General features: G+C 47.1%; 1 protein-coding gene across 2 annotated transcripts in view; it reads right to left on the reverse strand.

Annotated features, from left to right (window-relative positions):
- Positions 1 to 2,087: 2,087 nt before the first annotated feature.
- The window catches only part of LOC310837973 (C-type lectin domain family 2 member D-like), a 99,520-nt gene continuing 73,780 nt past the window's right edge, over positions 2,088 to 27,827 (reverse strand). The window contains exons 1-6 of one of the 2 annotated variants that reach the window (XM_083725252.1): positions 18,777 to 19,060; positions 12,531 to 12,698; positions 9,835 to 9,984; positions 5,287 to 5,465; positions 3,949 to 4,046; positions 2,088 to 2,284 (exon numbers count right to left, since the gene is read on the reverse strand). In XM_083725252.1, coding sequence (XP_083581378.1) covers positions 2,173 to 2,284; positions 3,949 to 4,046; positions 5,287 to 5,465; positions 9,835 to 9,984; positions 12,531 to 12,633 — 642 coding nt within the window. In that variant the 5' untranslated portion in view covers positions 12,634 to 12,698; positions 18,777 to 19,060 and the 3' untranslated portion in view covers positions 2,088 to 2,172. Of the gene's footprint in view, positions 2,285 to 3,948; positions 4,047 to 5,286; positions 5,466 to 9,834; positions 9,985 to 12,530; positions 12,699 to 18,776; positions 19,061 to 27,827 lie in introns of those variants that run through there. The other variant, XM_083725251.1, reaches the window with a different exon arrangement.

The following is a 27,827-nucleotide window of genomic DNA, read 5'->3' on the forward strand; positions in this document are numbered from 1 at the left end:
AAGGTACCTCATCATTTAGACCAGGTGAGAAGCAAAATCCTGCTGTTTTTGCGAACTGAAGAGTCCTGGGATATTTTTGGTGGCTGAAATTTGTGACTCATGCGATGTTTTGAGGAAGCCAGTTGAAATATTTTTTTTTATTTTTTTAAAAAACCAGTTTAATAAATTACCTGAGAAATAAGAAACATACAAAAGCCTGGAACACCAGTGTGCTAGGGAAGATAGTGGGATAATTGCTGTGCATGCCAACGCAGGGTAGCCAACATACCCATGTGGGTAGCCAACATGACAACTCCAGTTACTCCTGCCAATTGGGTGCTGTAGTCCACGTCGTTTTAAGGGCACCGTGTTGGCTACCCCAGTATATACAATGTCTGAGTTGTTGTCCTAATGAGAGAGAACAAGCCATAGTTCTCCTGAGAACCAAAGGCTTGTAAATGTCCCACTACAGTGGCTGTCTTGAGCGTCTCTTTTGAGACAGGAAGTGTGGGGTGACAACAAAAAATAACAGCAAGGTTGTGTGTGAAACACCCAGTCATCTTTATTTTGTTTAGACCAGTGACATGCGGTGACATTTTTTTTTTTTTGTAGGGGAACAGTTGCCTTGGCAAACTATACCATAGCCAGTAGCCATCTTTTTTTCAGAATAGTTGCAGGCTCTGCCCAATGGTCGGCATTCAGTGGAGCTGCTTTTACACTATCCAATGCGTCCAATATTTGGCAAGGGAAAGTATTAGAACAGAGCGATCACACCTTCCCAGCACTTAATCACTCGATTTGTTTAAAAACACACACACACATGGATATCCTACATATGGGAATTCCCCACCCTCCTATCCCCTAACTCTAGAATGGCCTTGAGCAGGCAGCAGTTACACTAGTGGCCAAAATTGTGGAAACCTTTTGGGAAAAGTGTATTTCCGAGGTTTGATGGTTCAGTTATCTTTCCATTGATGTATAATTTTATGGTATTACTAAAAAGAAGACAAGAAAAGAAAAAGTGGTGTTATGAGCCATCATTGCCAAAACACTTGATTGCCTCTCTAAACACTCCTTGTTCTGGTTATTTGGCTATAGCTTTTGATAGAATACAGATAATTGAACCAACTTTGTTGCATTACATTCTTCATTAAATTATCTTTTAATGAAGATAAATTAGATAAATTATCTTACAGCTTCTGGGTCATGTGGCTAGCATGACAGCCGTTTCTGGCAAACCAGAGTAGTGCACGGAGACGCCGTTTACCTTCCCACTGGAGTGGTACCTATTTATCTACTTGCACTTTGATGTGCTTTCGAACTGCTAGGTGGGCAGGAGCTGGGACCAAACAACGGGAGCTCATCCCATCGCAGGGATTCGAACTGCTGACCTTCTGATCAGCAAGCCCTAGGCTCTGTAAACTGTAATGTAAATACAATCAAAATACCTGGAGGGCCGAGTTTGAGGAAGCCTGCTAAAGAGCATGCCTCGCCTCTGTGCCTTGTAAAGTAGGCAGAGGGCAGAATAATAGCACCGTTGGTAGAGGAACTCAGCTGAAGGAGTCGCTTCCTTCTGCGTCTGAGTATGCGCCCACTACTCTGCGCCACCAGGAGGACGCGCCCTCGGATCTGCAGTGCAAGGAGCGCAGCCCCTCCGACTTGGCTAGAGCAGGCCGAGGAAGAGGCTCTGGAAAGTAAGGTCGACGGAGGGAGGAGAGGAGCAGCAAGAAGGTGAAGGGAGGAGGAAAGGTTTCTTCTGGAAATGAAGCACAGATGTTTGTGTGTCTAATTTCACCAGAAACATGGGGGACTACGCTAGTCCCTCTGGTCCATGGAAGGCATGCCACTGGCTCAGATGCAAGTTGTACTAGCAAGTGCAGGATAGCAATTCTGGGAACTGCAAGTTTCACCCCCTGCTGCATATGACTGTTGAAAGGTCAGAACTTGCTCAATGGGCAAGTTGAGTCAGGAAGCAGCTGCAACTACACGCACTACCTCAGTTGTGCTACCTCACATTACCTCAGAAGGGCTTGAGATACGCCTGCTGTTTTCTTTCCGTAAGACCCCTAACCCTTAAGAACAGGGCTGAATGTAAAAACAAAAACACATTTAAAAGGCTATAGAATATGAATCAGAAAATAGTTTATATAAATATCACTCTGTGTGGTTCACACCAGGCACTGCTCCAGCCTCTTACATAGTTTTGGTGCAGATGAAGTGGTGTTCATTGCTGCATCTTAAGGAGTTGGGTTTGGGTTCATCAAGCAGATAGCCGCAGTTTCCTCCATTTCCACTGACATCCAACCTTCAACACAAGCAAGAGTTATGCAAGAGTTGGTATTTCCCTGACAGCAGTAAATAGAAAACTTCTGAGAACACAGTTACTAACAGGGAGATTTCATCTAGATTGGTAAGCCGTGAACCTTCAGGGAGGAGAGAAATGGGCAGGGAGAATCCTTGAGCATCTAGATTGCCCACTGATTTTTCCTAGAAATGTAAGGTAAAGGTAAAGGTACGCCTGACTGTTAGGTCCAGTCGCGGACAACTCTGGGGTTGCGGCGCTCATCTCGCTCTATAGGCCGAGGGAGCCAGCGTACAGCTTCTGGGTCATGTGATCAGCATGACTAAGCTGCTTCTGGCGAACCAGAGCAGTGCACGGAAACGCCATTTACCTTCCCACCAGAGTGGTACCTATTGATCTACTTGCCCTTTGATGTGCTTTCGAACTGCCAGGTTGGCAGGAGCAGGGACCGAGCAACGGGAGCTCACCCCGTCACACTCTCATAACTTTACATCAGAAAGTAATTACACCAAAGCAAAATGTTATGCTGGAACTGATCCTGCCAACACACTGATCTGCTAAGATGGCTTACCATCACTTGCACATAACAGTTATGTACATTGGTAGTACTGGAGTCCAAAACAATGCAAACTTGTCCCACCAGAAACAGCAGCCCCTTAGCTGGATTCCCCAAAGGAACTATAGCATTTCCCCAAAAGAACTATAGTCAGGTGTTTGATGTTCTCAGCTCCTTCTCTACAGCATAAGCAAGATTAGATGGAGAGGCCATGGCCAGAGGGTTGCTGCTTTAAGTCTTTGCGTTTAGCTGAAGGGAGCTTAGGAGGGGTAGTCCAGGTGGGATGTAGAATCAGCTCCCAGTGACCTGTCCAGGGTGCTGAAAGTCCCCTTATTTATAGACCAAGTTCCCACAAAGAACAGAGATAGCAGAGACATTAGTGCCTGGTGGATAACAGAATGGATTCTGCCTAGCCTACTGATTATTGCTCAGCTGATCTGCTTATGGGTGCTGACTTATAATATAATAATAATTTATTATTTATACCCCGCCCATCTGGCTGAGTTTCCCCAGCCACCCTGGGCGGCTCCCAATCAAGTATTAAAAACAATACAGCGTTAAATATTAAAAACTTCCCTGAACAGGGCTGCCTTCAGATGTCTTTTAAAGATAGGATAGCTACTTATTTCCTTCACATCTGAAGGGAGGGTGTTCCACAGGGTGGGTGCCACTACCGAGAAGGCCCTCTGCCTGGTTCCCTGTAACCTTACTTCTCGCAATGAGGGAACCGCCAGAAGGCCCTGGGCGCTGGATCTCAGTGTCCGGGCAGAACGATGGGGGTGGAGACGCTCCTTCAGGTATACAGGACCAAGGCCATTTAGGGCTTTAAAAGTCAGCACCAACACTTTGAATTGTGCTCGGAAACATACTTAACCCCACCTTGTTTTTTGTGAGCGCCTACAGGTGCAAATCTGAGCGAAAGTTTGCATCATACCCTTGAATATTATTATTGGGTTGTGGTTTTTTTGTTTTGTTTTTAAAAACCGCTGGGGGAACTAAGGCTATCAGTCTTCTTTTGGCATCAGTCACAAACTGTGCAACTACCCAAGGGGGATGCATCTGGTTTTGTGGTCTCACCACTGAAGGACAGAAGAGAAAAGAGAGGACTTACGCCGAGCTGTTTCCATGGAGCCATTTCCAGGGCTGTCCTGGCTCTCTGCTGACACCGATCCAAAAGGAATTCTTGCCTTTTAGACTCATCACAAAGTGCTTTAATGATCAGAATAAATGAATGTTAAGGAATGTGAGTTGCTAGAATCACAGGCAACTGAACATATGCAAGTGCTTCGATGAGATTTATATCTTGGACTCTATACAAATTTTCTGTTTTTATATTGCACATGGTTATTTCATTGTTGTTGCCTGAAATGTGGATTAAAATACACTTATATACCACCCTTTGTTTGTTGATTTTCTATACTGCCCTATACCCAGGAGTCTCAGGTATCAAGATGAAAAACTACAAAATACATAATAAAAATATAAACAACAACCCAATAGCTCTCTCACACAAAAAAACACATTTTAAAAAGGGCATAGGATGTCAATCAGATCAACCAAAGGCCTGGTTAGAAAGGAACGTTTTTGCTTGGTGGCTAAAGGTGTATAATGAAGGTGCCAGGCAAACAAATTAGGGAGGCTTTTAATGTTTGGTGCATTACTGTACTTTAATATTTTGTTGGAAGTGGCTGGGGAAGCCCATCCAGATGGGTGGGGTATAATTTATTATTATTATTACTACTATTATTAAGCATTCAAATAAATGAGTGAACCCCTACCTTATTAGATAGGTTACCAGCTGTGACCTGCCATCTATTGCAGCCTACTTTGGGCTAGAACTGGAGGATCTCCATTTAAGAAATAATAAAACTTAAGGTGCAATCCTAACCTTACTTACCTTGTAACAGTATTTCAAAGACATACATAATGTGGGTAATACATCATAGAGTCGTAGAGCTGGAAGGGCACCCAAGGGCCATCTAGTCCGAAATGCAGAAACCTCAACACATGGTCACAATCCACTTTGAAACTTAGCTTTTCAAACATAGTTTTATTACCTGGCAGAAAGCCCCACTTAATTCAATAGGACTTACTTATGCATAGGCAGGGCTAGGATTGCATTGCAAACCTCTTTTGCCAATATCTATATGATGTATTCGTGTTTTGCGGGTAAAATTCTAAGAGGCTTTATATTATAATAAAGACCAGGCATAGGCAAGCTCAGCCCTCTAGATGTTTTGGGGACTACAATTCCCATAATCCCTGACTGCTGGTCCCGTTAACTAGGGATCATGGGAGGTGTAGTCCCAAAACATCTGGAGGGCCGAGTTTGCCTATGCCCGATAAAGACTTTATTATAAAGTCCATCAAAGCCCCTAATGGCTGAGCAGCTTTATCACTATCGCAAAGGACATTCATGTTCAGCAGCCAAAATACTGGCATTTCTCACCATTTCGTCCTCGCTTTCCAACACAGCCAAGGAGGCATTCTGTGAAGCGCAGAAGCTCTGGCTGAGGGTCCAGTTCTTTTCCACATCTGAAAAGTAGTAGCATTTCTGCTGGTATGCTTTCCAACCAGATGGACATTCATGCCCCTTACAAGAAGAGACTGGCTGCTCAGGTGCTTTTCCTAGGTGGAGAAAAACAAACAGAGAGTTAGATGCTGTCTTATCCAACCTCCTCTTTTTGAGTACCATGGACAGAATCAGAGAATCTTAGAATCACAGAGTTGAAAGGGATCCTGAGGATCAGGGGGCTGATTCCCCCCAACACATTGAGGGGGGGCCAGCGGTGTGTGTGTGTGGAGGGTGCTCTTCATGTCCCAGCCTCGCCCAGTTAGCTTCCTCCAGGAATGCCTGCAGCTGGGTCACCCAACCCTCCCAGGCACCTTGCCCGGGGTGGGGTGGGGAGGCATTTATAATAGGACAATGTTTGCTAAATGCCACCAGGGAGTGGCCACACAGGGAGTGTTTTGAGGAGTGGCCACACCATTCAAGGCACCTGGCACACCTGGTTACGTACTTAATTCGTTCCGGAGGTCCGTTCTTAACCTGAAACTGTTCTTAACCTGAAGCACCACTTTAGCTGCCGCCACCGCCGTGCGATTTCTGTTCTCATCCTGAGGTAAAGTTCTTAACCTGAGGTACTATTTCTGGGTTAGCAGAGTCTGTAACCTGAAGCATATGTAACCTGAAGCGTATGTAACCTGAAGCGTACGTAACCTGAGGTACAACTATATTGAACATGGTGGAACGTATTCCTGAGTAAACATGGCGTTATAGTGTTTTTTTTTGGGGGGGGGACCCACCTAAACCCTAGATTATGATTAATCAATTGATTAATTGGGATATGGGAGAAAGTACATGCTGGAGAATTGTGCCCAGGCAAGGAATCCCTGGGCTGGCTTATGCAAAGTAGCCTGGCTGGCCTAGCAAAGAGCAAATCCGTTAACACGACAAAAGGGGTCCTTTGGCCTGGGGAGGCAGATGGTGTCAGGGTAGCTGGGTGTGAGATGATGGGAAAAGGGAGTCTTTTAGTAAGGTGTTCTGGGAAGGAGGAGGAGGAGAAAGAAAGACCCCCATTGTTCAGCCCGGACACTGAGATCCAGCGCCAAGGGCCTTCTGGCGGTTCACTCATTGTGAGAAGCAAAGCTACAGGGAACCAGGCAGAGGGCCTTCTCGGTGGCGCCCGCCCTGTGGAATGCCCTCCCTTCAGATGTGAAGGAAATGAGCAGCTATCTTATCTGTAAAAGACATCTGAAGGCAGCCCTGTTTAGGGAAGCTTTTAATATTTAATGCTGTATTGTTTTTAACACTCGATTGGGAGCCGCCCAAAGTGGCTGGGGAAACTCAGCCAGATGGGCAGGGTATAAACAATAAATCATCATCATCATCATCATCATCATCATCCATCTTGGGCAGAGTGGTTGAAGAGATGGGAGAGATTCCTTAGACTCCGGAGCTGTCCTGCTGTGGGGGACAAACCCCTCTTGAAATGACCATGCTGTAAGATCTGGACTCCCTAGATGCAGACTGAAGGTGTAAATACTGTAGGTGAATGAACCATATTTCTTAAAGCTACAACAGTCTCTGCTGTAAGTGAGAGCTGGACCATAAAGAAGGCTGATCACCAAAGAATTGATGCTTTTGAATTATGGTGCTGGAGGAGACTCTTGAGAGTCACATGGACTGCAAGAAGATCAAACCTCTCCATTCTTAAGGAAATCAGCCCTGAGTGCTCACTGGAAGGACAGATCCTGAAGCTGAGATTCCAATACTTTGGCCAGCTCATGAGAAGAGAAGACTCCCTGGAAAAGACCCTGATGTTGGGAAAGATGGAGGGCACAAGGAGAAGGGGACGACAGAGGACGAGATGGTTGGACAGTGTTCTCGAAGCTACTAGCATGAGTCTGACCAAACTGTGGGAGGCAGTAGAAGACAGGAGTGCCTGGCGTGCTCTGGTCCATGGGGACACAAAGAGTCAGACACAACTAAACAACAACAACAGTGTCTGCCATGTCTCAATTCTCCAAAAGAACAGAGACCCTGGGTGAGTGCCTGGAACCCCCTTGGATCTTGCTACTGCTCAGTAGAGAGGGGAGGTGGGATTTGCACCCAACTTTTGTAACAATACTGTACAAAGGATTGCCGGAGCAGATCTGTAATCCTTGACACATTACAAACTGTATTTTAGGGGATTTCCTCCCCCCTCTCCCAACCACTGCTTTGTTTTTTTCTAACCACTGCTTTAGGTATTTTTCCCCAACCACAATTTTGCATGCTATTCAGAGGTTTCCATTATTTGTTTAGGGGGTTTTGTTGTGTAGGGGAGATGATGCTCTGGGGCCACCAGGTGTGGGAGGTGAGGAGCTCCTAGTCAAAAGCTCAGCTTGTGGCTGGCAGGGGGGCTGAGGATAGATTCTCTGCCTCTACTGCCCCGATGAAGCTGCCTCCCACTCACCTCCTCCTGCTGCGGCAATGTGGGAGCATTGGGGAAGCATGGCCGAATAAATGAATGAATGAAGCAGAATAAGCCCACTACTGATGCACTATTATTGTGTCGAGAACGTGCTGCATAATCCACCTTCAATAAAACAGTAGTCTACATGGGCCCAAAGTTATAATTCGCTTTTCTGCCATGTTTATCAAAGCAGCACTTACCACAAGGAAAGTCACCCAGTGCTGACCTTAGCCATTTCCTGCCTTTTGTGGAATATTGTTAGAGGCCACCCCAATCTCTGCCCAGTAGTGCACAAGATTCCAGGGGTCTTGGCCTTCTTCCAGGGTCTGGGGGAATGAAGGTGCAGCAGAGGCCGCAGTGGCTTTGAGAAGTATGTTTTATTCACATCTTTATAGCTGAGTTTGGATGGAGGGAGTCCAGATCTTACAGCATGGCTATCTCAAGAGAGGCTTGTTCCCTACAGCAGGGCCGCTCTGGAGGCCAAGGCATCTCTCCCAAACTGCCTTCAACCAGCCAGCCCACCAACCCAGAAGATTCTGCCTTTCTTCTCCTCCAGTGTGAGAGCCACTGTGGTGTAGTGGTTAAGAACAGTGGACTCGTAATCTGGTGAACCGGGTTCGCTTCCCCGCTCCTCCACATGCAGCTGCTGGGTGACCTTGGGCCAGTCACACTTCTCTGAAGTCTCAGCCCACCTCACCTCATAGAGTGTTTGTTGTGGGGGAGGAAGGGAAAGTAATAATAATAATAAATTTTATTTATACCCCGCCCTCCCCGGCCAGAGCAGGGCTCAGGGCGGCTAACACCAATAAAATCACAGTAAAAACATAATAGGGAAAAAACAAACAAAAAACAAAAACAAAAAACAATTTAAAATACAATTTAAAATACAGGTTAAAATGCAATTTAAAATGCAGCCTCATTTTAAAAGTAGCTGATAAATCAAGACCATAAGGGGAGGGAAACAGAAGGGTCAGACTGAGTCCAAACCAAAGGCCAGGCGGAACAGCTCTGTCTTGCAGGCCCTGCAGAAAGATGTTAAGTCCTGCAGGGCCCTAGTTTTTTGTGACAAGAGCGTTCTACCAAGTCAGAGCCAGTAATGAAAAGGCCCGGGCCCTAGTTGAGACCAATCTAACCACCTTGCGACCTGGGACCTCCAAAATGTTGTCATTTGTGGACCTTAAGGTCCTCTCCGCAGGACCTTACCAGGGGAGGGGTCCCATAGGTATGTGGGTCCTCGGCTGCATAGGGCTTTAAAGGTCAAAACGAGCACCTTAAACCTGACCCTGTACTCCACTGGGAGCCAGTGCAGTTGGCAAAGCACTGGATGAATGTGATCCAATGGCAAGGACCCCGTAAGGAGCCTCGCAGCGGCATTCTGTGAAAGGAGATTATTAGCCACTTTGAGACTCCTTAAGGGGAGTGAAAGGCAGAATATCAAGTCCAAACTCTTCCTCCTCCTCCTCCTCCTCCTCCTCCTTCCCAGCAGCCCTTGCAGACGACTTCCCCCTTTGTGTCTGCTTGCTCCATCTTTCTTACAGTTCTTCTCTGACATCATGCCTGGTTGCCCCAGCAACCTTCTTCTCTGTGCTCTGTGGCCAGAGCCACTCCCTTTGTCTCAGTGACTCATTTTTGTTCCGTAATGGCTGATCTCCACTATCCCTGCCAAGCTGGCCCAGTTCATCAGCATAAGCAGAGTCCACGAGGTTCAGTTTTCAACTAAATTTGATTTTCTAACTATTACCAAGTCTAAGCGTTTGGGGAGGTCTTGCTTCCCCCCACCCACCCACCCAAAACCTGTAACAATAGGAATTTTCAGTCATGCATTCATACTGGGTGCCATCTCATAGCTGCACTATGGAAAGCTGGTGGCAGGCTGGCTGTAGCACAGAGACTGGCAGGCAGCAAGGCTGTGGCAATGGCTGAAATCCAGGGAAGGGCCAAATCTGTAAATCAGACCTAGTAGCTAAGGGAATGGGGGGGGGGGGGAGGTCAAAGGAAAAATGTATCAAGGCAGCAGCATGGACAGTTAGACTACTTACCAGCTCCAGCGCCAAGGAGAATGCTGAGGATGACAATGACAATGATGAGGATGATGATAAAGACAAGAAGGATGATGATGCAGATGGTCTGCCGGCGCGGTGGCAGAAGAGAGGGGGTGCAGGGGATGCAGTCCACTCCAGGTGTCGTCACTGGGAGGGTGTGTGACAAAATGAATATTTTTTAAAAATTGGGCTCAGGGAACTTTTTAGGAGTGATGTGGTGGCTTAGGCGCCTGCAGGTTCCGCGCTGCCTAAAATGGCAGCATGGGACTTGTGTCTGCCTACTGCCTCTCCCTCAGCCACCTAACAGCTGAGGGGGAGGCGGCGGAGAGGCTCCAAGCATCGGAGAGGCTCACCCTGCCCCCACGGGTGCCTCGCTTCACCCCTGGCCGCAGGACATGCCCCCATGCCAGGCACCTGAGTGGCTAGCTACGCCGCTGTGCCGGCATAAAACAGCTGCATACTCATTGTGTCCTAACCACAAAACACATGGGGGAGAAGAAGACACATCAGCACTCCTTGCCTGCTCCAGTGAAAGGGATTGGGTAGGTGGGTTGGGGGATATGTTGCATTAGCTTATACCCAAAGGGTGGGGAAATGGCAAGAGTTTCAAACTTTTCTAGTCTTTAACCCAACCCTCCCAAATGAACAGCAGCCATTACGAAGTAGAGGACTGTACTCTGCCAAGTAGGACACCCAGCCACCAGAGTCAGGCTCACTGTGTCAGCCCAAGACATTTAGCTGCTTAGGGCATAGTCCAATTGCTAGGGCTGGCCCCTTTAAAAAGAAATCAAGTGCATCTACAAGGGTGTGGGGGGAATCATTTTTGCTTCATGTTCTACACAGGCAGTGTGTGAGCACACTGAGGGAGCCCTCCATGCTCATCCAGTCTCTGATGCTGACAGACAGGTGGTCACATGCCCGGGGGCGGGGGGGGGGGCGGCAGGGTGCAGAGGCTGCTGATGGTGGAATGTAACATCACGGAAGCAGTCAAATACAACATTTCCTGTTACTTTTAATGAAGAGTGTTGTATTATTATTTTAAGACGGAAACGTAAGGGGAAACTTACCAGGAGCAATAGCTGACATCTTATGGTGAGCAAAATGCAAGCTTTCCCACAAGTATTAACACATTTTTACTGTAGAGACATTCACCTCCATGCTCCAGCTACTCACTAAATTTTTTCCATCTCAATTATTATTATTATTATTATTATTATTATTATTATTATTAATTTATTTATACGCCGCCCTTCCCGGTTCAAAAACGGTGCTCAGGGCAGCTAACAACAAATTTAAAACACTTAATGTTAAAAGCAGTGTAAAATAGAGTATAAAAACATGAATAACAATAAAATTCAAAGTTCAGAAATCAGCAGTTAGCCACCATGCATCCGGGGGGGGGGGGGAGGCAGCAGGTTGACAGTGAGGCAACTGTGCCGCCCAACATTTTGTCCCCCCCCCCCCAGCATGGAACCTGCGCCCACCTTCGTATGCCCATGTGTGTGGGGTGCTGGCACCTCCATTGGTTGGCACTGTGAGTCCCTGTGTCCCACAATCGTTCTAAAGGTAAACAACCATTTCCTTTAAAAAAAAGGTGGACAACTTTGGGGGTTCGCTCCCTAAAAAAAGGTTGTCAACTGTGGGCAACCTAGGGGTGCCAGGCGGATCCTTGCACCCCAGCGCCGCATATGCTTAAGATACCCCTGTTCCTTGACCTGGAAAAGTTTAGTGATTAGCTGGAGCATGGAGGTTTATACTTGTTGGAAAGTTTGCAATTTGCTCACTGTAAGATGCCAGTTATTTTTTGCCATTGAGGGATCAGATGGCAACTCAATCCGCTCTCTCACCACCTTAATCCAATGAATAGTGTGTGGTTTATGATTGTGTTGCATTTTGATGGTTTCTGTTACAGGCCCAAATACTGTAGCTAAGTGTAAATTGAGCCTAATTGGCCTAATGCTTACATGCAAGAGTATGACCAGAATTTCTGCTATAATGGCTTTCTTTGCATCTGAAGTATAGCAACACTGAACTACAGTGGTACCTCAGGTTAAGTACTTAATTCGTTCCAGAGGTCCATTCTTAACCTGAAACTGTTCTTAACCTGAAGCACCACTTTAGCTAATGGGGCCTCCTGCTGCCGCTGCGCCGCCAGAGCACAATTTCTGTTCTCATCCTGAAGCAAAGTTCTTAACCCGAGGTACTATTTCTGGGTTAGCAGAGTCTGTAACCTGAAGTGTCTGTAACCTGAAGTGTATGCGACCTGAGGTACCACTGTAATGGACCAATGCTTGTAGAAGGCAGATTGCTACACTCCCGAATTTCCAGCTGCCTCCAATGGCAGCAGAACTTGGGAATCTGCCTTATAATGAGTCAAACCCTTGGCCCACCCAGCTGAGAATGGTCTACTGGCTGCAGCTCCCCAGGGTTAGGACTGATCTCAGAAAAATAAGTACCACTGTGCTCCTAAATCCAGCTGTTATTTCCTAGAGCAGAATCTTTTCGCACAGGCAGCTGCTGGTTGCTCCAAACCAGGGAGGGAGAATCTGTGCCCCTTTAGATGTTGCTAGACTGCCACTGCCAGCATCCCCAGCCAGCATGGCCAATGGGCTGGAAGGACAACATCTGGAAGGCCACCAGTTCCTCATCTCCGCTCCAAATGCCTTACTGCCAAATAGGGAGGCCACAGTTACCTGCTCTTTGCCTTTCTGCCGTGGGTCCATTGGAGACAAAGGGAGACTCCACCTGGTCGGGATCATCTTGGACTGTCATGCGAGCTCTTTCACACACAGACATTTCTGAGAAAAATTGCACTCCAGGGGCAATTCTGGTTGCGCACAAAGCTTCTGGTCTTAGGTCACCTGAAATAGTAACAACATGAAGCCAACAGAAAGGAAGTGGCTTGTGAACTGAGGCCACCAACACACACACACACATACACACACTTTCCAGATATTGGATCCAATATCAGGTATCCCACGATTCTGATTTCACCTTAACCTCATTGATGGCCAACTGGTAGCTCATTGCTGAGGAAGATGAGTTGCTGGGGAGCACCAGTGGGGAGTTGGGGTGTTGCATTCCCATAGTACATGTGGGCTTCCCACAAACATCTGGCTGCTTGCTGGGATAAGAGGATGCTAAACCAGATGTGGCTGTGGCTGGATGGTTACGTGGGAGCCGGTTGAAGTTAAATCCTTCGAAGACAGAGGTCCTCTGGCTGGGACGGGACGACATGGGACTGAGGGGGCAACTCCCATCTCTTGCGGGGGTGCAATTAGTGCCAGCACCGTCCGTTAAGAGTTTGGGTGTAATCTTCGACACCTCCCTCTCCATGGAGGCGCAGATTACAGCTATAACAAAGGCGGCATTTTTTCATCTCCGCCAAGCTAAGCAGTTGGCTCCTTACCTCTCTCGCCCTGACCTAGCCACTGTGATCCATGCGACGGTCACCTCCAGACTGGATTATTGTAACTCACTCTACGTGGAGCTGCCCTTGAGACTGACCCAGAAACTCCAGCGGTGCAGAATGCCGCAGCAAGACTCCTTACGGGGTCTTCGCTTAGAGATCACATTCATCCGGTGCTATACCAGCTGCACTGGCTCCCGGTGGAGTACAGGATCAGGTTTAAGGTGCTGGTTTTAACATTCAAAGCCCTATACGGCCTAGGGCCCTCGTACCTACGGGACTGCCTCTCCTGGTATGCCCCACAGAGGAACTTACGGTCTTCAAATAAAAACATCTTGAGGTTAGGCTGGCCTCAACCAGAGCCAGGGCTTTTTCGGCTGCGGCTCCAACATGGTGGAACGTTCTGTCACAAGAGACAAGGGCCCTGCAGGACTTGACATCTTTCTGCAGGGCCTGCAAGACAGAGCTGTTCCACCTGGCCTTTGGTCAGGGCGCAGCCTGACTCCCTCCTTTGGCAATCTTTACAAAACTTTAGTTTATGGTTGCCATCAATTTTGATTTTAATTAATTTTTATAATGTTGCACTGTTTTAGTGTTGTTAGCCGCCCTGAGCCCGGCTTCGGCTGGGGAGGGCGGGATATAAATAAAATTTATTATTATTATTATTATTACATGGGTCACTGATCTGGTCCAGCGGGGCTCATCTTCTTAGGCTCTTATGGCCTGCCAAGTGGGCCAATGCCCTGCTACTTGAGAGGCTGCTATTCTAGCAGTTCAGACACAGAGTATTTATTCAGCAAATCCACCATTGACATGTTACCAGCAGTGATTTGAGATGGGTCAGTGTGGGTTTTGCTTTCTGTCTTTCATCATTAATTGGTTAACTGTTTTAATCTTGCAAAATTAAAGAATTGAAAAATGTTTCTTTATAAATGTCTATCTATCTATCTCTCTATCTCTCTATCTCTCTATCTATCTATCTATCTATCTATCTATCTATCTAATCTATCTATTTCAGTCAATAACCAGTAGAGAAGATAGGAAAAAACCAGAGCACATAAAACACAATATAATATCTTAAGCATGCTATTAAATGTAGAGTTAAAAACAATGTAAAATATTTTCTTTTTAAAATGAGAAATATAGAATAATTATATTTAAATGGTAAAAAAAATAAATTACAGTAATTTTAAAACTAAGACAGGGTCCTATGCCGACAAGCAACTGGTGCAGCTCAAAAACAAGCTACCTTTGCAGTAATTTCAGGAAATTGGTCAGCCAAAAGACAGTCAATACAAAACGCTCCAGATCTTCCTGGTATACTTTGTAAAACCGGATTGTTGCATAGTGGTCAGAGTGTTGGCCTATGACCCAGCCTACCTGTGTGGTGTTGGGGAAAAGCAGAGAAATGGTGAGGCCAGGGCTGGGGGGACAAGCCAGCAGAACCCACCAGATACTGGTGTGTTCAGAGTGTCAGACTCAAATCCCCACTCAGCAACGAACCCACAATGTAAATCTGACCAGTCTCTCATTCTCAGCCAAACACCCTCACAGGGGTTGTGCGATGACAAATCTGAGAGCCAGTGTAGATGATACAAAGCTAATTGGGCCAACGGTCTGACATAAGACATCTTGCTGTGCTGCGATCCTTCAAGCTACCTCAGTGACAAGTGCAGTGGTACCCCAGGTTAAGAACTTAATTTGTTCCGGAGGTCCATTCTTAACCTGAAACTGTTCTTAACCTGAAGCACCACTTTAGCTAATGGGGCCTCCTGCTGCCGCCGTTCCACTGCCGAGCGATTTCTGTTCTCATCCTGAAGCAAAGTTCTTAACCCAAGGTACTATTTCTGGGTTAGTAGAGTCTGTAACCTGAAGTGTCTGTAACCCGAGGTACCACTGTACTTTCAAATAACACAGAGACATCATGATTAACCATTTGCAAGAAGGAATGGGCAGCAGCTCCTTTGGGGAATGGTGCACCTAGCAGCATATTTAAAGCAGGCAGAATAATAGGCTTGTCTTCTTTTTTACAACTGGTCCATCATTTCCTTGGGTTAGGAAGACAGCCAATCAACAGGTGAGGAAGCTGAACCTGTTGAAGATCTGCTTGTCACAAACAGCTGAGGCACAGAAAGCCCACATGGTTAACTGGCTTCCTCAGTTAACCAAGAGCAGAATCAAAGAATCTTAGAGTTGGACGGGACCCAAGGGTCATCTAGTCCAAGCCCCTGCAATGCAGGAATCTCAGCTAAAAAGCTTCCATGACAGATGGCCATCACTTGTGAGGTTGCCCCTGTTGCTCCTAACTCTTGGTTAAGGTAGCTTTTTTCCCCCCTTTCAAAACTGCAATGAATAATAAAAAACCAATAATAAAACCTTCACAGCAACAGAACCTCACAAATTGTCCAGATGTTCATCTATTGCTTTCCCACTCTAAGTTATTCCATGGAGTTCAGCGCAACTTCCCTTACCTACTGAACTTTGGCAACTGACTCTGAGGTTGGCGGGGCTGAAACTGAGAGACAGCGACTGGCCCAAGGCCACTCAAGGAATTGAGCAGGTAAGTGGAGTTTGGAATTCCCCACCTAACTTTCATTACAAATAGAGGCTGCTCATTACTCTATTGTGAGAAATTGCAAGTTTCAGCAGAAAGTGCAAATCTCTGAAATAATATTATGCAATTCTAAAAACAGTATCGTTTTCATTAAGGATAACACGAAACAACACAAACAATGGCTACTGATCACCAGATACAAAGCAAAATACAGTGACGATGTGTTTAAGGCAGAAGATTATAGCAGCATGTTCAGTTAAGCCCCAAACATGTATGCGTTACAGAGGGTGTAGGTTCCTCTGGATGACAGCTAATAAAAAAATAAACATAAACCAATTGGCATCAAATGCACGAAACTTTTTTTTTTTTAAACTTCTCTTCTTAAATGCCATTCCTCTTAAAGGACACCCTGCTCGAATGTTTGCTCGGGAATCCCCATCGTTTTGAACAAGACTTCTCCCCACCTCCCATCCCGGATAAAAGTTCAGAAAGGAAGAAAATAGTTGAAGCAATTAGCAGCTAGAGGAGATCTTCAAGTTAAGAGAAAAGAGACTCGCCCCGGCCCCGCGCACAGGCTCATCACCTACCGACCTGTTAGAAGAGGGCTGCCTTTGCCGCTACTCGGCTCGATGGCGCTTTGCCTCGGGTAGGAAAGGAAAGGAAAGGGAGGGAGGCGGCGCGGAGTGTACGCCTGGGTGCAAGCGCCCGTGTGTGCAGAAACCCGGAAACTTCAAAACTCTTTTTTTCTTTAGACAGAAGAAACGACCGCAGGCAGACGTGAGTGGATGGCGTTAGGTGTCACATGGAAGGGACACCATATCCTTAAGGAGCATAATGCCGCGGGAAGCGCTATTTCCACTCTGCCTTTAGTTCACAGGGGGGAAATGAATGAATGACAGATGTAAAAACAGATGATCTGGAATCTACACGCACACACAGGAGCAAACTCCTAGGGGCAGAGGGGTGTTTGTGCCCCACCCCCATGGAATATTTTATAGGGCCGCACCCCACCCCCCAAGTTGATTGGCATTGCCATTCAAATAGTGTGTGTGTACCCAATCATGTGATTTATTATGTGGAGCGGCTTACCCCCTCCCCAATATTTTATTTTCTTTCAAATCAGAACCAGTGAAGGCAGTGAAGGTCTTGTGTGAGTGTCTGGAGGCGGTTGGAGGATGGATGGCGTCTAACAGATTGAGGTTGAATCCTGACAAGACAAAAGTACTGTTTTGGGGGGGCAGGAGGTGGGTGGGTGCAAAGGATTCCCTGGTCCTGAATGGGGTAACTGTGCCCCTGAAGGACCAGGTGCGCAGCCTGGAAGTCATTTTGGACTCGCAGCTGTCCATGGAGGCGCAGGTCAATTCTGTGTCCAGGGCAGCTGTTTATCAGCTCCATCTGGTACGCAGGCTGAGACCCTACCTGCCCGCAGACTGTCTCACCAGAGTGGTGCATGCTCTAGTCATTGCTCGCTTGGACTACTGCAATGTGCTCTATGTGGGGCTACCTTTGAAGATGACCCGGAAACTACAACTAATCCAGAATGTGGCAGGTAGACTGGTGACTGGGAGTGTACGCCGAGACCATATAACACCGGTCTTGAAAGACTTACACTGGTTCCCAGTACCTTTCCAAGCACAATTGAAAGTGTTGGTGCTGACCTTTAAAGCCCTAAATGGCCTCGGTCCAGTATACCTGAAGGAGCGTCACCACTCCCATCATTCTGCCCGGACACTGAGGTCCAGCGCTGAGGGCCTTCTGGCGGTTCCCTCTTGCGAGAAGCCAAGTTACAGGGAAGCAGGCAGAGGATCTTCTCGTAGTGGCACCCACCCTGTGGAACGCCCTCCCACCAGATGTCAAAGAGAACAACAACTACCAGACTTTTAGAAGACATCTGAAGGCAGCCATGTTTAGGGAAGCTTTTAATGTTTAATAGGTTACTGTATTTTAATATTCTGTTGGAAGCCAACCAGAGTGGCTGGGGAAACCCAGCCAGATGGGCGGGGTATAAATTATTATTATTATTATTATTATTATTATTATTATTATTATTATAGTTTGCACTCCTGCACACACAAATCAAGAGAGAAAGAAAGACGTGGAAAGGAGTTGGGGAGCCCAGAACCCGCGGGGATCCTCGGTTCTCTTTGCCCAAAGTCCGCTGACAATTGCCCTTAACATTTGAATCAACCGCTCTTCCTGAATTTGGAAAGGGAGACCTTCCTGAACAACTGAACTGGGCAGGGCCTTCGCTCTGCAGCGGAGCACCTGCTTTGCACGCACAAGGACCCAGATGCGACCTCCAGCAACAAAAGTAGGGCTGGGAATGCCCCCCACCCCCACCTCTGAAACTCTGAAGGACTGCTGCCAGCCGGTTTGAACAAGACTGAGCTAGATGCAGAGTCCGAGGTAAGGATGCTGACTTGGATAAAATATGGGAGGTGGCCCACAAAAATGATCACAACACACACACACCATTTGAATGGCAATGCTCATCGATTTTGGGGGGAATCCAGCCCCCTCAAATATTTTATGGGGGGGGGGGAGTAAGGGGCCTCGACCCATGGAGAGGGCAGGCTTTGTGCTGGGGGCGGGGGGGGGGAAAGAACCGAGTTATCTGCAGGGCAATTGTCTAGTTACTTAAGTATTTTTATTTACTTGCTTTGGGGGTCAGCTGCACCCCCCCCAGCAGTTGGCTGCTATGCCAGTCCTACTCCAGAGTAGACCCAGTGGACTAGCGTTCCGCAGGACTACTCAGAAGTCCCATCGCCTCGGCAGCATGGGACTTCTCGTTATCCCAGCAACAGCGGGCGCGCAGAGCTGCTGCAGCCGGGCTTTCCTCTGGGACAAGCCTCGTCGCAAACAGCCACGGGCTTTTTGCTTTTCCCCGGCCCCCACTCCAGACCGCGAAAGCACGTGGAGATTCAGACTCGCCTGTCCCGTCACTATGTTCGGTTATGGGAAAAGACCCTGACTTACTTGGTTGGATCGCAGCCTTCCTTCTGTTCCCCACCCAACAGCCGCTTTGCAGCGAGGAAAGAGAGTGACCGAGGGTGGGGGTAGAAACCCCCCCCGTCCTGTCCCCGCCTTCAACTCATCCCATACGGAGACGAGTTAGCGTAACCGGGTGGACTGATGTGATCGGGGAAACCCAGGCCCACGCATTTTTCCTTTCTGTGGTTTTTCTGGACTTGGCAGCCACCCTAACAAAACAGCCTGAAGTCTTTGCTGAAAATGTTACTTGGCCTTTTGCGCTCCTGTGATGAAATATCAGAAAGAACTTTCTGACAGTAGGAGAAAGTGGAAGACAGTAGAGGCTGTGGACTCTCCTTCCTTGGGAGGTTTTTAGGCAAAGCTTGGATGGCCACCTGCCACGGACGCTTTAGCTGAGATTCCTGCATTGCAGGGGGTTGGACTAGAGCCTAGGACATGCCGATCAGAAGGTCGGCAGTTCGAATCCCTGCGACGGGGTGAGCTTCTGTTGCTCGGTCCATGCTCCTACCAACATAGCAGTTCGAAAGCACATCAAAGTGCAAGTAGATAAATAGGTATGGCTCCGGCGGGAAGGTAAACGGTGTTTCCGTGCACTGCTCTGGTTCGCCAGAAGTGGTTTAGTCATGCTGGCCACTTGACCTGGAAGCTGTACGCCGGCTCCCTTGGCCAATAAAGCGAGAAGAAGAAGAAGAAGAAGAAGAAGAAGAAGAAGAAGAAGAAGAAGAAGAAGAAGAAGAAGAGTTTAGATTTGATATCCCGCCTTTCACTCCCCTTCAGGAGTCTCCAAGCGGCTAACATTCTCCTTTCCCTTCTTCCCCCACAACAAACACTCTGTGAGGTGAGTGGGGCTGAGAGACTTCAAAGAAGTGTGACTGGCCCAAGGTCACCCAGCAGCTGCAGGTGGAGGAGCAGAGACGCGACCACTCTTAACTACTATAGCACACTGGCTCTAACCGCAACCCCAGAATCGGCCACAACTGGACCTAAATGGTCAGGGGTCCCTTTACCTTTAAGGAGCATAGGAACCAACTCCTAGCCTAGGAGCCGAGTTCCCTTTGGGTGGACTCTGGACCTACTTATGAGTAGATATGGTTAGGACTTATCCAACGGTGGTGTTTGTTTCAGCCAGGGGTCGGCAAGGTTTACCTCGCCTGGGCTGGTTCACTCCAACGGAGATCCCTCCTTGGGCTGGATCGCGTGTGCGCATGAGTGTGCATGCGCAAGATTTTCGGTTTCGGCACAGATGAGATTTTTGGTGACACAGAAGTGAGTCCCTGCACCTGTTTAGTGCAGCGTGTGGGAACTCGCCAAGCAGGCAGCTTGGTTCGGGGGCGACTCGGTTAAATGACCTCCGGGGGCTGCTTGTGGCCCATGGGCCTTGGGTTGCCTACCCCTGGTTCAGCTCTCTCTCATTAAAGTTTGCAGTAGTCGCACATACAGAAAAAGTGCTCCCATTCAGCCCTCCCCATGCCTTCTTTGCTGTGTTCAAACCATGCTTGGTGATGGTAAAAGCACTTCTGTGCAGTCAGTTGTGGGGCGACGATTGATGTGGCTGTGAGGGAGCTTGGCTCACACATTGCCTCCTCCTACTCAGAGGTAAGGCCTATTTCCTGGAGGTGCCCTGGAACAGAGTGACTAAAGCCACACACTGAAACAAGGAGTGAACAGCAAAGCTTTTGCAAATTCCCTTCCCCAAATCTATAAACAACCCCTTGTCCTGTTCCAAAATATTGCACAACATTCCTCAGTCACTAGGAAAAAGAGAGGAAAATCCCTCTGGCTCCCTGTGTGTAAAAACCACAAAACCAAACAAGAACAGCACAGGCCTCTGCATTAAATAAACATACATAATTCTCTCTTCTCTGTGGCCATCCATGCTCCAAGATCACATGCTGATTTGCTCTTCAAGAAGAGTCTGGAAGATGGGAGGCAGACAGAGAAAATGAACTTTCATGGGTGCATTTTTTAAAAAGTTTCCTGGAATTTCCCCCTGCCCTCTAAGAAACAATCTTAAGGGGGGGGGGTCATTTTTAACATTAGAAATATACAGTGGTACCTTGGGTTACGTACGCTTCAGGTTACATACGCATCAAGTTACAGACTCCGCTAACCCAGAAATAGTGCTTCAGGTTAAGAACTTTGCTTTAGGATGAGAACAGAAATTGTGCTCTGGCGGCGCAGCGGCAGCAGGAGGCCCCATTAGCTAAAGTGGTGCTTCAGGTTAATAACAGTTTCAGGTTAAGAACAGACCTCCAGAACGAATTAAGTTCTTAACCCGAGGTACCACTGTACATATATTATACAAATCCCTTATATAGGTTTTTTCTGCCAAATGAATGATACCTACCAAAAGATCAATTTCTCAGCCAAAGGAGAAAGATTATTAAACTAAGGCGCAGTTGCACTTCTGAAGTTAATTAACAGACTTCTGCAAAACTACATTGGAGTTGTGGAGGGAGCTAACTTTCATTCAAAAGTTAAGCTAAATCTAATGAAATGGTCGTGATTTTGAAAAGCTGTGCGTGTGTTGTTGTGGTGGTGGTGGCTGCTTTCTTTACAGTTATGCTATTCAGCCTGGATCTCCCTTCACAAAAGGTCTTCCCTCGTGTGATAATTCAAACACACACACCTGCTGCCCGAAATATTTAACCAAAAAGGTTAACCGCCTTTGATCAAATGGGATTCTGATACAGCAGGGGATATTTTTAGAACAGGGGTCAGCAAACTTTTTCAGCAGGGGGCCAGTCCACTGACCCTCAGACCTTGTTGGGGGCCGGACTATATTTTTTTGGGGGGAAAGAATGAATTTCTATGCCCCACAAATAACCCAGAGATGCATTTTAAATAAAAGGACACATTCTACTCATGTAAAAACATGCTGATTCCCAGACCATCCGTGGGACAAATTTAGAAGGCAACTGGGCCAGTTCCGGCCCCTGGGTCTTAGTTTGCCTACCTATGGGTTAGAAGAAACTTCTTGATGAAATTGGTTGGTGGGCGGGGGAGTCAGTTTAGGGGTCAGGTTAGGCTGAACCTCCATTGGTTGGAGATGGCCTCTCTCTTGATTACCTGCACAAAACTATTTGTTGAAGATTGGGGTGGGGCTTGACAGGCTCCCTAAAAGACTGCTGCTGCTCGACAGAGAGGGCTCCTTTTTTAATATTGTTTTTATTTTTTATCTATGTCATTTCAAATTATTATTGATATTAAAGTTGTATTTTTAGTTTTAGATTTTATGATTTATGTGGGAGTTCTTTTCCATTTGGTTGTGTACCTTTTGATGCATTTTATTTATTGTTTATGACTTTGGTTATGTTGGTAATTATGTAAATCTTGTCATGTTGTAAGCCGACTTGAGCATTGTTTTAACTATGGTAAGGCAGCATGATGATGATGATGAAGAACTTAGAAGACTTTTAGAAGACATCTGAAGGCAGCCCTGTTCAGGGAAGCTTTTAATGTTTAACAGGTTATTGTATTTTAATATTATGTTGGAAAACACCCAGAGTGGCTGGGGAAACCCAGCCAGATGGCGGGGTATAAATAATAAATGATGATGATGATGAAGATTCATCCTGATTTGCTTGCACAAAACTTAAGTGGAGGTTAGATTATATCCTGTCTTTATTGTGCATTTGTTCCAATTTGTTTGTGAGGAGGTTAAACATCAATGAGGCTTCATCCTTCATTCATCCCTGGTTTGCTTGGAGGGCATAAAAAAATCTTCCTTTGCTCATTTCTCTCATGTCATAAAAAAAAGCTGTTGTTCCTTTTTAAAAGTAGACTTGTCTTCCTAATATAACCCTTCAATCCATTGATTGTGCAAACCTAAATTTCCAGGCATGCAAAATACTGAGAGCCTGGAGGCTGTTGGAATTCTGCCTGGGTCAGAGGAATGTGCCACAGCGTAGGCACCGGCAGATATTCCTTGGCGACCTCCCCGCTGCTCCACTCTGCTGATAAGCAGCTAGGTCTCGGCGATTCTTCCCAGAAGTGTGAGAGGAACACACCGTTCTTCTCTCTCCCCTTTGGTGTCCCCCAGGGAGGGGAAAGAAGCAGACAGAAAACTATTTACATCTTTTATTTCTGTCTCTTATATCAGTACAGAGAAACATGTCTGCACTCCACAGCAGTAAGAATAAACTCCACCCATGTACTTCCAGTACGGGTCATCTGACACACACACTGAGCTAACATCCGGTGCTCAGTACAAAATGGACTGCCACTTTGTTCCCATGGCAACAGTCACAAACATCCTGTTTGGCTTTGCAGCCACAAGCAGCTGCCTGAGCTGCTAGAGCCTTTGCTTGCTGCAGCTTTGGTGCTTTATAGTAACAGAGGCACCCCTAAAGGTAAAGGGACCCCTGACCATTAGGTCCGGTCGTGGCCGACTCTGGGGTTGCGGCGCTCATCTCGCTTTATTGGCAGAGGGAGCCAGCATACAGCTTCCAGGCCATGTGGCCAGCATGACTAAGCCGCTTCTGGCGAACCAGAGCAGCGCACGGAAACACGTTTACCTTCCTGCCGGAGTGGTACCTATTGATCTACTTGCACTTTGATGTGCTTTCAAACTGCTAGGTTGGCAGGAGCAGGGAACGAGCAATGGGAGCTCACCCCGTCACTGGGATTCGAACCGCCAACCTTCTGATCGGCAAGTCCTAGGCTCTGTGGTTTAACCCACAGCGCCACCCCTAGGTGTCATTAAACAGGGAGCAGGAATCCATTTTCAGCTGGGGTGTGTGTGGTCCCTTCATGGAGAGCATTCTTGGATCTGTATGCCAGGGCAGGTGAGTCAGAGGCAAAACTAGGGATGTGACTCCTACCTTTGTTCAGTAGGCTCCATTCAAATGACCCCCCCCCAAAAAAAAATTCATTGGTTTCTACACACCCACTCATCTCTCCATCTTCCATCCAGGCAAGAAAGAACCACCTTCATTTTTCCAGCCATGCAGATTTTTATTTCATGTCATGGATGGACCGCTGGGCTTTGCTCCTGTTGTGAGGAGCGTTCCCCTTCTCACCAGTTAATGACCACTTTTTGTTGTGTTCAAAACCTGCCTAAAGAGGCCTTCACTTGCCTGCAGAAACCACACACAGCACAAACCCTCTTAATGTCTGCAAGTGCTCAGGAAATGAGCCATCTTCTGCAGCAGACAAAAATATGAACTTGAGAGGAACCTGTTGGAGGCCAAGCAAGTCTACTAACACCCTGTTTTTGCAGTGGCCAGTCAGATGTCACCCAGATATATTCAAATAAAGAAAAAAAGCAACAGGATACAATCCAAAATGTCACAAAATAACAAGCAACCTTTTAACTACTCCATAATAGTTCACTGGGCTGGATGCCCAGCAAAAATTTGTCCTTGTTGTCCTGCTTTGCTTTAGGATGAGAACAGAAATTGTGCTCCGGCAGCGCGGCAGCAGCAGGAGGCCCCATTAGCTAAAGTGGTGCTTCAGGTTAAGAACAGTTTCAGGTTAAGAACGGACCTCTGGAACGAATTAAGTACTTAACCCGAGGTACCACTGTATTCTGTACTATGAGAGCTATACTATACTATGTTACATTGAAATGTTTAAATGTTTCTTTGATTGTCCTTGATTCTTCCTGCAAAACTTCCCATGGCATGGCATGCCCTTTGAGAACCGCTGTCCTAGGGACTTTGTTTATGTTGTCTGAAGAATGTATAGAGGCAATTCAGCTCTTATCTGGTTTTTTGCAGTCATATCTATCTACATGTTTATTTCCTCCCAATAATCTTGGCTTTCATGTAAGGTTTCTGTATCAGGGCTAACTGCACAGTGCTGTTAAATTAGCCCCTTTAATATCCTCCTGTTTCTTATTCATTCAATTGACATTGTGCCCTTCCTCCCAAGGGAGCAGCGGGCAGCAAACACATCATTAAAATAACATCATAAAAAACCATTATTTCATTGTTATCACCATTTATTTACTTTTAACAATTGGCCTTCTTTCAGCTAAATCCAGGCTAGAATTTAGACACTCCTACCCTAGAACAAACTACTGTACTTGTTTAAACTAAACACCACATGGGTATTATTTATAGAAAACTGCTTTTATCACGTATTACACAAAATCAATCTGCTGGGTCCTTTCCTCTTGTCTCTGGGGATTTTGGTGAGAGTTTCCACCTGGTGTGCAGTGATGTGGTGATACATTGACATGCAGGGGCTTGTCAGGGCAGCCACATAAGAACCCCCACAAACCACACACACTCCCCAATTGACTCAAAGAATGCTGGCAGCTGTATAAAGGAGAAGTGAAATTATGGTGGTGGTGACTATTCATGTAAGAACAGCCTGTCAGGTCAAGCCAACTAGTCCAGCTTCCTGTTCTCAAAGGGGCCAACCAGACGCCTGTGGGAAACTTGCAAGCAGGGTCCAAGCAGAAGAGCACTCTCCCTTCCTATCGGGCGACACTCTGATAGCTCCCAAACAGTATTGCTCTATTATGCCTTGGGCAGACCACACCTGGAGTATTGTGTCCAGTTCTGGGTGCCACAATTTAAGAAGGGTGTTTGCAAGCTGGAACACGTGCAGAGGAGGGCGACCAAGATGGTCAAGAGTCTGGAAACCAAGCCTTGTGAGGAACGGTGGAAGGATCAGGGCATGGTTAGCCTGGAAAAGAGGAGAGCGAGAGGAGAAAGGATAGCCATCTTCAAATGTTTTAAGGGCTGTCGCAAGGGAGCAAACTTGCCTTCTCCTGCTTTGGAGTGGTAGATTCTGATGAAACATTAGGAAGAACTTTCTGAAAGTTAGAACTATTTGACAGTGGGAGGGACTCCCTCGAAAAGGTGGTAGATTCTCCCTCATTCAGGGCCGGATTGAGGTTTGATGAGGCCCTAAGCTACTGAAGGTAATGGGGCCCTTTATATGTCCTGCTGTCCTTTGTCAACAACAAATTGTCACTGTTTTTTGTGTTGAATATATGCTATATGGTAATTTATGGAGCTAATAGGCCCAACACAACACAAAACACTGTTGCTGTTTGTAGGTTTTATTTTACTTGTTTCTATCTTATATTGTGGAAATGTACATTCAGGGTTTTTTCCCCTTTGAATTTTTGGGGCCCCCAAGAGAGTGGGGCCCTAAGCTATAGCCTGTTTAGTTTATACATAAATACGGCACTGGCCATAAGGCATAAAACATATATGCCATAAGGCAATAGGCATATATGCCATATGGAATAAGGGATTAGGCATATATGCAATAAGGTATAAGGCATTAGGCATATATGCCACAAGGCATACGGAATTAGGCCTACAGTATATGCCCTAAAGCATAAGGCACATAAACCGTAAGGCATAAGGGATTAGGCATACAGGATATGCATAAGGCATAAGGTATATATGCTATAAGGCATAAGGCATATACAGGGGCGCCGACTTATAAAAAATATTGGGGGGGCCCATACTGGGGTCCTGCCCCGGGAAGTTTTATAAGATCCGCTCCCGGCCCGTTGCTGCTGCTGCCGCCCGCCTCGTGGCCCCCTCGCCAGCTGAGGGAGGGAGAGAGACCGAGAAGGAGAGAGATGCGTGGTGGGCAAGGCAAGTGCCCGTCGCGCCTCGCCTCCCACCGCCCCTCGTGCCGGCCGCCCCCTCCCCTCCCTTCCCCGTGCGCGCGCGCTCGCTCGCTCGCCCTCCTCACCCCAGCTCTTGGCCGTTCGCCCCAGGAACTCGCCGCTGTTGGGGTTGTAGATGAACCTCCGCCACTCGGCCATAGACTGGCTGAAGGGCTTCTCCTCCTCCTTGGCCAGAGAGAGAGAGAGAGAGAGAGAGAGAGAGAGAGAGAGAGAGAGGCTGGAAAGAGAGAGGGAGCTCGGCGGTTCGCGGGCGGTGGTTTTTCCCCTGCCGAAACAACAGCGGCTCCTCAGAACCGCTAAGTAACTCTCCCTCAGGCGCCAGGCGGGAGAGCAGAAGAGAGGAAAAGGAAAGAGGGGCTGGGCCAGTCGCACGCACCGAGCAAAACTACTCGCGCCGCCTCTTTTACTACCGTAATAATTATTTGTTTTAACTCATTACTGAATGTATTTTAAAAGGTAACTATCATCAAACAAGGAAAATAAAAAATACCAACATAATTTTGTGATTTTACAAAGCATAATATAACTACCGCATTTTTCGCTCTATAACACGCACCTGACCATAACACCCACATCGTTTTTAGAGGAGGAAAACAAGGGAAAAAAACATTCTGAATGAAACATTGGATGTATCATTTTTGTGCTTCATGCTGTGGCCACAGACATGTGATCTGATGGTGAATTTGGGGTGACCCAATGCAAAAATCCTGAGGATCCATGTGGATCCATGTTTTGTAACCACGTTTTTGCACCATTGCAGCCCCAGGCAACAGTGGGTGCGTGATTTGGGGGGGGCAGGCTGTAGCCATGGACATGCTATGTGCTCTGATGGTGAATTTGGGCTGACCCAATGCAAAGATCCTGAGGATCCATGTGGATCCATGTTTTGTAACCACGTTTTTGCACCATTGCAGCCCCAGGCAACAGTGGGTGCGTGATTTTTTGGGGGGGGGCAAGCTGTAGCCATGGACATGCTATGTGATCTGATGGTGAATTTGGGCTGACCCAATGCAAAGATCCTGAGGATCCATGTGGATCCATGCTTTTTAACCACATTTTTGCACCATTGCAGCACCAGGCAACATTGGGCGCGCGATTTTGGGGGGGCAGGCTGTAGCCATGGACATGCTATGTGATCTGATGGTGAATTTGGGCTGACCCAATGCAAAGATCCTGAGGATCCATGTGGATCCATGCTTTTTAACCACATTTTAAGTGGGGAGGGAAGGAAAAACACAGAAGGGACAAGGAGCAGGAGAGGGGTGTGCAGAGAAGCAGCTGGCTAAGAATGCAGGAGAGGGGTATAACAGGAGGACGGAGGAAAGGAAGGCAAAAGTTTTCCCTCACCTACCCACCCAAGTCAGCCAGCTCGCGCGCGCGCGCTCTCGCTCTCTCTCCCTCCCTCCTGCACGGAGCACAGAGACACACTCTGCCTG

Source organism: Podarcis gaigeae (genome assembly GCF_964106915.1).
Source record: "Podarcis gaigeae genome assembly, chromosome: 2".
NCBI lineage: Eukaryota > Metazoa > Chordata > Lepidosauria > Squamata > Lacertidae > Podarcis > Podarcis gaigeae.